A 12857-nucleotide genomic window follows, 5' to 3' on the forward strand; every position below is an offset into this window, starting at 1 on the left:
GTGATACGAGTAAATGTGGAGCTATAGCATGCGTCTATACCGTGTAGCCACCAGCTGCTTTATTGACGCCGCCTCGCTTTCAACCAAGGGCAAATGATGCAGAGCTCTATCCCAGCCCCGATCTCTCCAACTCGCGGCGCAGTGGAAAAGGAAATTCCTCCTATTCGGGACACTCGATAACGAAGCCTTAGTTACGTGATAGGAGCGGGTCGAGTAAGGCGTCCGTCAAGGTCGGCCCGCGCCTCGACGAGTGAGTGTTTACAGGAACTGGATCTTGGCTAGTGAAGACCGGCGCGACTGCAGCGACGCCTTGTGTAGTGTAGTGGGAGCGTTTATGGCGGCTTCCAAGATCGCGGCGCCAGTAAAAGACAGGTTCCGATTTCTGTGCCTTTGGACAATGTCTTTGTTTCGGTTACCATGGCAACGGAGTGCGTGCTTTCCTCGCCTGTTCCAGCAGTTAGCAGTTAGGCAGTTGCACTCCAAATATCGCGCTCTGTAGGCGTCTCGAACTGCTCGCACAAAGTGCATGGTTCGAAAAAGCGACGTACAGTGCGAAGTAAGCACCTATCAGTGTGCTTTCTGCTATGCTTTTCATATCAGCTTCTGCTGATCCACCGCGCGCTTGACATCGCAGCCAGCGCTCAGCTTCTCAATGAAAAGGACGACCTTCGACAGCAAGAATCCAATAAAGTTCCCCCTCTCTATCTCTGCCTTTATTTTAATCTTAAAATGCATTACATGCTTTGCACGCCAGATTCTTGCGGAGCAAAAATCTGCAGCGGAAATTTTCGAGCATTTTTTTTTTGTTTTCGCGGCAAAATTTTTGTGTTTGCATTATAGAGATCAGTAACCTAACAAAAAGGTCATCTGCAGGGTAATCACAGAGTCCACCCATCTGTTTATGAGCGTACACTGCATATGTGGCCGCGCAGGAGGAATAGTATGCTTCAGCAAACACAAAACTTGCTCAAAATGTACCCAAAACAATTGGCGGGGGCTTAGCTTTGGTTAAGCCTGGTAGGTTGCGAAAACAGGTGTTTTATGCTGCATATACAGCACCTCTAGTGGGAAGAGCGCGGCGCGCCGTGGCAAGCGGCCGCCGTTACCCGACGAGCCGAGTTGGTAGCCCGTCTCTCGCTCCGGGTACGACGTTACGCCATAACGTCCCTAGCGCCTCTAGCGAGAGGTGCGCTGCGCACCGTGGCAACCCGACGAGCCGAGTTGGTAGCCCGTCTCTCGCTCCTGGTATGACGTCACGCTATAACGTCACTAGCGCCTCTAGCGGGAGGAGCGCGGCTCGCCGTGGCTACCGGCCGCCGCTGCGTGACGACTCGACTTGGTAGCCTATCTCTCACCCTGGTATGACGTCACGTTATGACGTCACTAAGCATGGCATGACGTCAGAGGTCATTCTAAAGGTCGAACGTGGCTACCAGCCTCCGCTACGCGAGATGCCGTTCATGAGCGTAGTATTGATTTCGCAATAATAACCCATCGTAGCATTTGGTATCGCCCAAGGAGGTGCTCATTTCTCCCGGACACATCTCCAAAAATATTCCTTCAACTAGCTGTGTCCGAAAAGTTGTGCGTTCCAGAGAAGGCCCCAAAGGTCACTTCGAATTTTCTCGGCAGTGGTTTGGCGTACTGTGTTACTTTTTTTGTATAGCATGAGGTAATCTGCGTCGGTCGTGTGTACAATATTTCATTATCTGTGCGCTACTGCATCAGTATACTTTCCTCTTGCGCAGTATGCGGTGTGATGCCATGAAGACAGGCAGCAGAAGCAAGTATGTACCATTTAATACACGATGAAGCACTACAACATCGGCACATAAAGGTCGTTTAATTCCAATACTGCATGTTTTTTGCAGTTCTAAGAAATGTGAAAAATAAAGCAACAAAAACATACATAATGCCGGCTGAAAGTTGACTTACCTTTGACAAACAATCTAAACGACGATAAGAGCATATACATTAGAGCAACATCATGTAAAGAGCAACCTTGGAGACCAAACTAAAACACAGAACCGGCGTGCAGTGCAAAAAAAATAAAATAAACGGTTTCCGGACATCAACTTTCTACATGTTGAAGCCTCCCACTAAGTTAGACTCGCACAATGCCACGAAGCAATCTTCAAAAACATGTTCACTCAGGTCTCAGATCTCAGACACACTCACGCGACCAACGGATCGTGAGTGTATGCGAGTCATAGGTCGTAAGTCCACAACTTACTGGTAAAGAAACGGTGGTCGTGATGGGCAGGAAACGATAGGAAACACGGAGCCCTATTCGAGAGCTGCGGCTTCGGGGATATTGCGGTATTTTGTACAGCGTGCTTGGGGACGCTGGTGAATTAGCTCGTCGAGCGTAATCCTTTGCGCCTCATTCTGGAGGGCGTGAATTGGGGTAATTCATGGGATGCCCGCAACAACACGCATTGCTGCCCGATTGATACAATCCAAGCGATCCCACTCCACCCGCCCCGTGAGCTGCGGTCTTCCTGTAACAATCGTCTACTTCGTCACAAACGACTGCAAGTTAAGTTTTACTCTGCATACACAGGAATCTATCTGCAACAAGCTTGATGGCAATATGAGTGTGCCTCAAACCTGGAACCTTTTTCGCCACTTAATAGACTCCACTCACTCTAAGACTGCCCAGAGACACGCCCTCACCAAACTCATACATGCTTCAGATATACCTCTACCAGACCTCCTCCAAGGCCTTCGAAATCAATACTTCCCCACATACCCTCCTGCACACCACCCTGATTATGCAGGCCCCCCTAACGACCAGCTTGACCAACCCATTACAGAAGCAGAGGTCCAGGCTGAACTCCAGACGCTTAACACGTCCTCAGCCCCCGGCCCAGACGGGGTACATAACAAGGCTCTCAGGAATCTCGACGCACAATCCATTGCTGCACTTACAGAATACTTTAATGAGTGCTGGCGACTGGGCACCCTCCCACCACAATGGAAAGAGGCAAGAGTCATTTTCATACCGAAACCTGGCAAACCTCTGCTTACTTCTAACCTCAGACCCATCTCCCTCACATCTTCTGTTGGCAAACTCATGGAGCATGTACTCCAGCGCAGGCTTTGCCAATACCTAGAAAGCAACAATCTCATGCCCACTAGCATGTTTGGATTTCGACCAGGGCTTTCCACACAGGACGTCTTCTTGCAGCTAAAACATCACATTCTCGACTCACAGACCTCCGACACTAAAGCTATCCTGAAGGTGGATCTCACTAAGGCATTTGATAACGTTACACACTCAGCTATCCTGGAAAACCTTACGACCCTGGGAGTCGGCGCCAGGATGTACAACTACATCCGAGACTTCCTCAGCCACCGCACAGCCACGCTTACCTTCGGCGACCACAGCCTACCAGGGATCACGCTGGGAGCACGAGGTACGCCCCAGGGAGCCGTCCTCTCCCCTATTTTATTCAACATAGCACTTCTTCACTTACCACAACAGCTAGCTCAAATTCCCGACATCCATTTCAGCCTCTACGCTGACGACATCACTGTCTGGGCAAACCATGGCAGCGATGTCGAAATAGAAGAACACCTACAATTGGCACTAACCACCATCGACGCATATGTACGGGAGTGTGGCCTGACCTGCTCCCCTTCAAAATCGGAGCTTTTCCTCTACCGGCCCAAGCAACACGATTCAGTCAATGCACCCATCTCCCTCGCCCTAGGTACCCATCCCATCCCACTAGTACACAAAATCCGCGTGCTAGGACTGGTTCTCCACTCCCACGGTGCGCACGGAGAAGTCATAAAGACACTTCAAACACACGCTCAACACACCACTCGACTGATTCGCCGCATAGCGAACCGCAGGGCTTGCCTACGCGAGCGAAACACGACTCGCCTCACCCAGGCTTACATCATAAGCCGCACAACATATGCCCTTCCATACTTACCCCTCAAACAGAAGGAGAGAGACCGGGTTAATGCGCTCCTACGTAGTTGCACGAGAACGGCTCTACGTCTTCCCCCCAGCACATCCAACGACCGACTTCTCAAACTAGGTGTACACAACACCTTTGAGGAGCTAAAAGAAGCTACCTTTATGGCACAACTATCCCGTCTATCCAGCTCAGAGGCTGGTCGTACTTTATTGTCCCAGTTGAACCTGACCCGAATTACAGAGCCTACCGAGGGGGTCCCCCTTTCTGCTACCCTCCGCTCTAACCTCAACGTAACCCCCATCCCCAAGAACATGCACCCTGAGCGAGACAGGGAACGCAGAGTAGCAAAAGCTCGGGCCCTTCACAAACAGTATAGCGAGGACCATGAGGTGGTCTACGTGGACGCAGCGGAATATACGACAGGCTCCCGTATGGCCCTGGCGGTAGCCGACAGTAATGCAAAGCTTCTAACCTCCAGCTCAATCATTACCAATTCGACCACAGAGGCAGAAGAGGCAGCCACAAAAATTATCTCCGATTCCAAATCTGCAATTTTAAATTATGCGAAGGGCTACATATCCAGCACCGCTGCTCGTTTACTACGTTTCTGGCAGCCCCGGCGCCTCATCACCCTCATCTGGACGCCAGCACATGCTGGCCTCCCTGGCAACGAGGAAGCTCATTCCCTAGCCCGAGGTCTCACATTCCGGGCAGGAGTCGAGCCCCCTCTACGAGCCTCGGAGCGCCTGCTCTCCTTCCGTGATATTCTCTCGTACTACCGAGACAAACGAAGGGAATACGCACCCCCAGCTCCATCCCTCACCATACCGCAGGCTGCACATTGGCGACAACTACAAACCCGAACTGCTCCATACCCAATACTGCTGCATGCCCGATACCCAGACCAATTCACGTCATCATGCAAACTTTGCGGCAAACCAGGAGACTTCTTACACACCCTCCTCACATGCCCCACCTTCCCTCATCCCCCATCACCAACCGCGGCGGAGTCTTACTGGGAGTCTCTTCTGACCAGCTCGTCCGCTCAAGACCAGCGCCGGATCATCTCCAGCGCTCACAGTAGGATTGCGCTCCAGGGGCTATCCTTCGCGTTGTAAGGGTGCCTCCTCCTCACATTGAGGAGGCATCCAAGTGCCATGTAGGGGGCTTCGCCCCCACGATTTACATCATTGGCAATAAAAGTTTCCACCACCACCACCAGGTACACCTGTTGTTGTTGTTGTTGTTGCGACTGAGAGAAGGATGAAAAGGAAATTGCACGGGCCTGCCCACTGGCTCCAGCCGAGCCACCACCGCTGCCACGTGCAGATAGAGGAGAGTTAACGGATCAGAGGAAAGAGAAAAACAAGAGAAAGACGCGCGTCGCAGCAACAACCGCGTCCGCCGAAGCGGACGCTGGCTGAAAAAAGCAGATAAGCGGCCGTAGCCGCGCTTCGTCACCTCGGACACGTACTGAAAGATTCCTCAAATTACATGTAGCGGGCGTTTCAGCGAACATGCTAGATTGTAAATTTGTTTTCGAGGAAAGGAAATGGCGCATTACTTGTTTCCCATACCTCGGTGGACGACCGAACCGCGCCGTGAGGAAAGGTAGGAAGGTGGGAGTGAAAGAAGAAAGGAAGACAGGGGTGCCGTAATGGAGGGTTCCTGAATAATTTCAACCACCTGGGGATCGTTAACGTGCACTGACGTTGCACAGCACACGGGTGCCCTTGCATTTCGCCTCCATCGAAACAAGGCCGCCGCGGGCGGGTTTGAACCCGGGAACTCCGGCTCAGTAGACGAGCGCTCTAACCACTGAGCCGGGCGCAACCGCCGATGCGGCGGCGGTCCCGGCTGTGGCGATAGTGAACTTTCCAGCTGCTCGTAGCTCAAAACGCTTCCATCAGCCACGCGCAGAGACTGAAGAAGAAAAGGTGTGCGATGATGTAGACGGTTAAATGCATGAATTTAAGCATTTACGAAATCTAAACTAGTTCATTACTGCAGCTTCGATTAATGTTTAAGTTCATGCTCCGCAGCGTCATGGACGTCCATTAAATCACGAGCGGCAGCATAGTTCGTAAGAAGAGCATGGGACTCAAGTGAGATGCAGGAGATCAGCGACTCCACGGCCAGAACATGACAACCGTTGACCTTAACGCTGACAGGGACAGAAAGAACACCAGTAAAGAGCTGGCACTAATGCGAGCAAGTGCAGGCATCAGGGGCTATTGCAACTCCAGCTCATTTGCATGTGACTCCTGCATATGGTTTCCAGCCACGCTTTGCATCACCTCGAACTAACACCTTTCATGCGATAGTTCTCTGGATGCCCGTATTTGCCGAAATAGCACAGCACAAGTGGCTATGAATGTGCTTAGGCTCGTCGCACCAGCTGTAATTTGTAAATTATTGTAATCCTGACACTGCTGGTGGTGCGGCTGAGCTCTTTCTGCACGGCCACCCCGGCGATGATGATAGAGGCGTGAGACTGTACTCCTTTTTCGGACAGGTGCAAATTTTCTACTCTGACGTTGAAAACAAAAACACTACAACAATATCATTTGGGCATTCAATGGATTTCTGTGAACCATCTCCTACGTTACAACGTCTGTTGTCATAGCCCGCTAAAAAAAATAAAGTGACATTCGTCGGAACAAAGTGACGAAGAAGTTTAGTGGCGATTCTTGGCAACGTCACCTCTTCGTGCAGTGGTGTGATCGGATTTCTGCTCACAAACTCAGGAGCAGCGTCGGCCGAAGGTTCACCACGACGGAAGCGTGCATCATCCGACGTGGAATCAACCAAGACTAACTTGAAATCGCTGACACTGAGCGCGGTAAGCAGCTGGAGCCAAGAATTCCTTTCTGTGATCACAGACCGCTGGGACCCTACACAGTCTATCAGCGTATCGGAGCAAGAAATGGATTCGAAGTTGAATACAGAACAATCTAGAGCAAAACGCCCCTTCCGCTATGTGGTAGCAGCCACACCAGTCGTCTCGTTCTGCTTATATTGCCTCGTGACTCGTCCTAGCCTAGAACCGCCACCGTTTCTTCAAAGGCGGTCAGCACTGCCCATGGAGGGAGACAAAAATTACCTCGTGCCAAATCAATCGTGCACTTCGTCAGACTCGGCAATGACTCACTGTCGTTCGTTGAAGTCGTATGTATGCGAGCAGCTTGGCTTCAGCAGAAACCGGACGTCTTTATGATTCACTGCGACAACTGTAGCGTGGCCACCGAAAGTCCGCACTGGAGGCACATCAAGGATATTCCGCGACTCACTCTCAATTACATTGCGAGACCACAAAAAATCTTCGGCAGAAAACTGAGTTGGATTCAGCATGCCTCCGACATCGCTCGTACCATGGTACTGCGACAGTACGGCGGTATCTACTTGGACAAGGAGACCTACCTCGTAAGAAGCCTAGACAAGTACAGGCGCTTCGAGACGACGGTCGGATGGCCTCAAGGCGGGTTTTTTAGAAACATGATCATCGTCGCCCACAGAAGGTCCGAATTCCTTCGACAGCACTACGAGTTGTACCGTCGCTACGATCCCGACCTTTATACCTACAACTCGGCTGAACAACCTACAAAGAAGATCCTAGAACCGAAACCTCATCTCGTTCACAGGGTTCTTCATGATTTTGCTGTGGACGAATCCATTAGCAAAATATTGTACGAAAACTGCAACGACTACTGGAGGAACTATTCTGCCCTGCACCTATTCTTCAGGTTTAGATCCCGCTTATGTTTCCTGGATATGTTTGGTCCTGTTAATTTCGACACTGTCGGAAGATATAGCACTAATTTCGGCCAGATGGCTCGTCTCGTCCTCACTGGTTCATCGAAGTTTGGTCAATCTGCTGTGAAGAACATCACCTTACTGAACGCGGAGGCGCTGGACTACTCTGGAGGATGCATGTGACGTTGTGGAAGAAAATTCAGCACCCATACATGCGTTTTTGAGATTGAAATCCCGCTACTGGCCCTTTGACAGATTCGGTACAGTCGACTTTGAAACCGCAGGAAGTACGGTCAGATATCGCATGTGTCGTCCTCCTTGGCTGGACTAAAATGTGTGAATAACCTATGAAGATTGCCTCATTCTTGAGTGTTTTAAACTGGGTTATTCAGAAGAATGCAGGAAGATATTAACGGAACTTATTCATTTCTTTCATTTCTTTCATTTTATTTCTTTCGTTTTTCATTTTATTGCATTTCATTGTGTTTTGTTGTAGGAACGTGTTATTCGCAATTGTATTTGCTTTGCCCCCCCCCCCCCCCCCCTTTTTTATATAATACCTCAACAAAGACCTTTAAGGGTAAAATAGATGATGATGATAGTGCAAAGTTTTAACGCAGGTTATTGGAAATACGTCTTTGCTTGTGCTGTACCAAACAATATCTAAACTCATAACGAGATGTTTGCAACCACAACAGTAGGTGTTTTATTTTTTCTTCTATTAAGTTTCGAACAAGTGCAAGAGCAAAGCCTTCTTGCCACGCGCTTGAGGTGAGATCAGTCGTTTTTTATTTCACGTTGAAAATCTTTGGTCCCGGAGTTACTTCACAGGAAAAAATAAAATGGACTCCCGTTTTTCTTGATGTTTTAATTAACATACTAACTCCCGAAAAGCCGCTTCTAGATACCTAATGGGACCAATGCCTTTTAAGGCGAAAGCCTTTATTGGCTCATACTGTCGTGACCAAGACGTGTTAGCAAATTTGTCCGCGTTTCTGATTGGTCGAAATGGTGGCGATGTCACTGCGCACGAATTTTGACGCGTGTCCACCGAAATATGAGACAGTTACTGCGTAATTTCCTTTCCTCAAATAATATTTCCATTTTCTTCATTACGGCCCCTCTTTCTATTTCTTCTTTCACTCCACTTCCTTCCTGTCCGGTGCGGTTCGGGTGTCCACCGAGGTGACAGAGAATTACAGCGACATTTCGTGTCTTCAAAAAGCGTTGCGTTCAAAGGGCAACGCATCGCGCCGAACGGGTGGTTGCGTTCCGTGGGCTCCCTGGCAGCGCTACAACACGCTGTCGCGTTCCACTCCTAAAGGCAAAGATTAAGCGTCATTAATTAGCAGTTAGTTAATGCACCAACAGAATGTGAAGTGAACAATCGCGTAGCAGAATACAGCACTCAGGCTTTCGCCTTTCACCACTTTAGCCGCTAAAATTCCTCGTAATTTTTTGGTTGTGTGTCTATCTCCTGCCTCTACAGTCTGGAATTATTTACTGACTTTTCGACTGGCATATGACTCATTCAGTCCTTTTGGGCGCACATCGGGAGATACAGTGCTTGCTGGGTAGCCCGTAAATGCTTCTCAAATGAGCCTGGAAGAAGAGGACAAAAACTGCCACGACAGACTACACGGGCTCCAGTAGAGAATCAGTGAATCGGTGGGGATGCTTTTGTGCAACAGTTGGCTCAGCTGTTCGCTTATATATTTTTTTTTCTTTTGTTCGTGCGCCTTCAGTCTGCCGCTTGCATTACACGCCGAAAGGCTCCGGAACTGCGTGCACCTGCGTCGGCAGCCGTACTGCTCTTACCGTAGCGGTGTAGCACCGCTGACACTGGCAACGGCACGGGAGCCTGGCGTTGCGCGCGGGCTGCCGCATCTGAGGCTGCAGGCTACTGAAAAAGAGATAAAGACTAGCAAAACTTGCAGGGGGGTTGCATGATAGGCAAAACTGCACACTTCTGTCTCCTCGTTCGTACAACACGTGTCCTCCCTTTTCTCTCCGATCAGGCCTCCCCCTCCCTCCTCTTCACTACCCTCCTCTCGGACGTGCCGCACCTGCCGCATGAGTGCATAGCCACGCCGTTCACGCGTGCGCTGATGTCATGGCCGGCAGCGGTCTGCTGCAGCTGTATACAGTATTAAAGGAAACTGTTGGATGGTAAGTTATGCAATAAAAAAAAATGAAAGTTTTAGTCGTGAGCGAACTGACAGCTGTTCAACGAGTAGTTTCTCTGTGACGCTTTGCGCAGCATTTGTCGAAACTCAAGAGGCCTAAGGGCTCGCCTCTAACTTTCGGATTATTACGATGAAAATGATTATCGTAGTACAGGTAGAAGGTAGGGAATAGGAGGGCGGTGTCCTTAGTCCGGGACACAGTTGCACAGTCCGGGACACAGTTGCGCCTTTCTCATTCGGTAACCTGACGTTGACGTCATTCGTCCGAACTAGACAGCGCCGACTCCCTTCCCGCTGGCTGAGTTATAATGTCAATGCTTTTTCTTTTTCGGCAGGCCCGTACTACATGGCACAGGTCCCCCTTCTCGCCACAAAATTTTAATTGTAATTCGATGAAATCCAGCTTTATGGTGTGTTGCACACAAGGGCTGTGGAATATCTCAGTCTACAGTGTACGAAGATAAATCTCCTCGTGTTTGCGGAGGCGTTTGGCAGGTGATGGATATGTCTGCCGCCCTAATCCGTGGTGTTGTGGCATTTCGTTGTATGTGGTCAGTGGATCGAACTGGCCTGATTCCGAGGTACATCTGCAGCGGTCCCGGAGGAGAAAAGCTGGGTTTGAGTTGTGTGCCAACTCGTTTCCTTTTGTTCCCTGCTGGCCAGGTATATCCACATAAACTGTTTGACGTCAGCGTAGGCTTGGCTATAGTCTGGGGGCTCAAGTGACGAGGAGTATAATCTGTCTGACGTTCGTGAGATTTGGAACGCAGACGCACAGCAAAGAACAAGAGCGAACCGCTTGTACTCAATAGTGTTGAAAAAGACTATATGAATGGCCAGTGCTTTTAAATGCAATAGTACATGCAGACATAACCTCAAGATGTGTTCCCGACGAAAGAAAAGTTAGGCTCTTTAGATATCTTTCGGCAGAAATTTAAACAGAGAATAAATATGATAATAGTGCCCCTATTCTTTCACGCCCTCTTTTTTTTTTTTGGAATACTGCCCACCCGTGAATGCCTTAAGCGCGATCTCTTGGAAGCTTCCTAAATATCTCCCCTTATTAGTTCCAAATCATGTCACGGACACTCAATAGCACTCGCAGCTGTACCTCGTTTTCTTCAGCCCAAGCAGTGATAACAGTACGGAATCTGTACTGCTTACAAGGCGTCTCGAAAAGAAAAATAGAGGTGTCTTTTTTTTATTGCGACAGTGTGCCTGCTGGCCTAAAGTATTAGTTACAAATATAGATACAAATTGGACACTGTAAGGAAGTCCAGTAACGTCCGGTGGTGTTGTCCAAAAATCCCTTCTTCTACATCCGGCGGACGGCCTACGGGCGGTCCGCACCGGAGCTGGTGTTTCTGCCGGATGGCACTCAAAGAGGGGCAGGTTCAAAGCATGTATTTAGTGTTCGCCTCACATACAGGAGCGGGACGGAAGGGGCAGGAGTCACCGAAAGGGGCATGACACTGTGCCGGCCGCGACCAGGCTACCGCTGGGGTGTGGGCGACACGGAGGCGTAGCATTCGACGGAAGACCTCTTTCCAGCGCGCAAGGCCGCCAGAGTGGTCGGTGCCACACGGTGGGAGAAGTGCCCGCGTGACGCGCCGGAGGTTTTCTCTTTTTTTTGGAGGAGTATTGTCTCCGGAGACGATGGGGCCGCTTGAAGTGGACGTGAGAAAGGTTTGGTTTGGTTTGGTTTATGGGGTTTAACGTCCCAAAGCGACTAAGGCTATGAGAGACGCCGTAGTGGAGGGCTCCGGAAATTTCGACCACCTGGGGTTCTTTAACGTGCACTGACATCGCACAGTACACGGGCCTCTAGAATTTCTCCTCCAAAGAAATTCAACCGCCGCGGCCGGGATCGAACCCGCGTCTTTCGGGTCAGCAGCCGAGCACCATAACCACCGAGCCACCGCGGCGGCGGACGTGAAAAAGCTGATTCGTGTCTAGCTTCATCTGCTAAAACCTGTGTAGGGTGTGCATCTCGACAAATACCATCGTACACATACCATGAGTGAGAATTTTTTATTGATGTCCCGAATTAGCTGCGCCAATAAATCGGTGTTCGGAACACACCGCAGACTGATGGCGCCTGAGCAGTTTGTGAGGATGTCAAGGTGGCTTCTAGGTGCCAAGAGTGGACAGAGGATGCTTAATGCGTACCGAATGGCCAACAGTTCCACCTGTGCTAGGCAGGGGAGAAAGCGTATGAGCATGTTGCAATTTTTCGTAATTATTCAGGAAAAGCGATAGCCGTGGTCACGTGATCTGCACTAGCATTAGCGTCAACACACGCCAGGTGTCGCCGTAGTAAGGTTTGCGCGGGAAATCCGCCCCCTCGAACCTTACTGCCAGCTCCCTCCGAAGACGGATGGAACCAACTCCTCAGGAGGCCAGACAAGAGCATCCAACTGGCACTCATTTCGTGGGCCCAGGAAGTCGCCCCCACCTGGGGGCCACACCAAGCCCACCTGCCCTAAATCCCGCCAATCTATGGCAATAAAGTTGTTTCTCTCTCTCTCTCTTCTATCCTAGACGAGACGCGCTCCATCCCCAGACTAACTCACGTGACCAACGCATCGTGAGCGTATGCGAGTCATAGGCCCATCGTCCACAACTTACTGGTAAAACAACTGTGGTCGGGACGGGCAGGAAACGATAGGCAACAGAAAGCCGTATTCCATGTGATTTGCGAGAGCTGCGGCTTCGGGGATATTGCGGTATTTTGTACACCGTGCTTGGCGACGCTGGTGAATTAGCTCGTCGAGCGTAATTATTTGCGCATCGGTCTGGAGGGCGTGAATTGGGGTAATTCGCGGGATGCCCATAACAACACGCATTGCTGCTCGATCGATAGAATCCAAGCGATGCCATGTACTCCACCCGCCCCGTGAGCTGCGGTCTTCCTGTAACAATCGACTACGTCTCAAACGACTGCATTTTTTACTCTACATACACAAGTACACCTGCGTTGGTTGCT

General features: G+C 50.2%; 2 protein-coding genes across 2 annotated transcripts in view; one reads left to right on the top strand and one right to left on the bottom strand.

Moving 5' to 3' along the window:
* Nucleotides 1-12857, bottom strand: part of LOC149341124 (lysosomal acid glucosylceramidase-like) — a 43703-nt gene that overhangs the window by 22445 nt on the left and 8401 nt on the right. The window lies entirely within an intron of this gene.
* LOC149341126 (uncharacterized) lies at nucleotides 6633-8089 on the top strand. Its single transcript, XM_089541940.1, has one exon. It carries the CDS (start codon nucleotides 7107-7109, stop codon nucleotides 7866-7868), a length of 762 nt encoding a protein of 253 aa, XP_089398066.1. The 5' UTR covers nucleotides 6633-7106; the 3' UTR covers nucleotides 7869-8089.

This window comes from Amblyomma mixtum, chromosome 5, assembly GCF_055824585.1.
Source record: "Amblyomma mixtum isolate Tamu chromosome 5, ASM5582458v1, whole genome shotgun sequence".
In the NCBI taxonomy this organism is placed as follows: Eukaryota; Metazoa; Arthropoda; class Arachnida; order Ixodida; family Ixodidae; genus Amblyomma; species Amblyomma mixtum.

Coding starts and splice junctions, on each gene's coding strand:
- LOC149341126 (XM_089541940.1), top strand. CDS start 7,107: ATGCGAGCAGCTTGGCTTCAGCAGAAACCGGACGTCTTTATGATTCAC.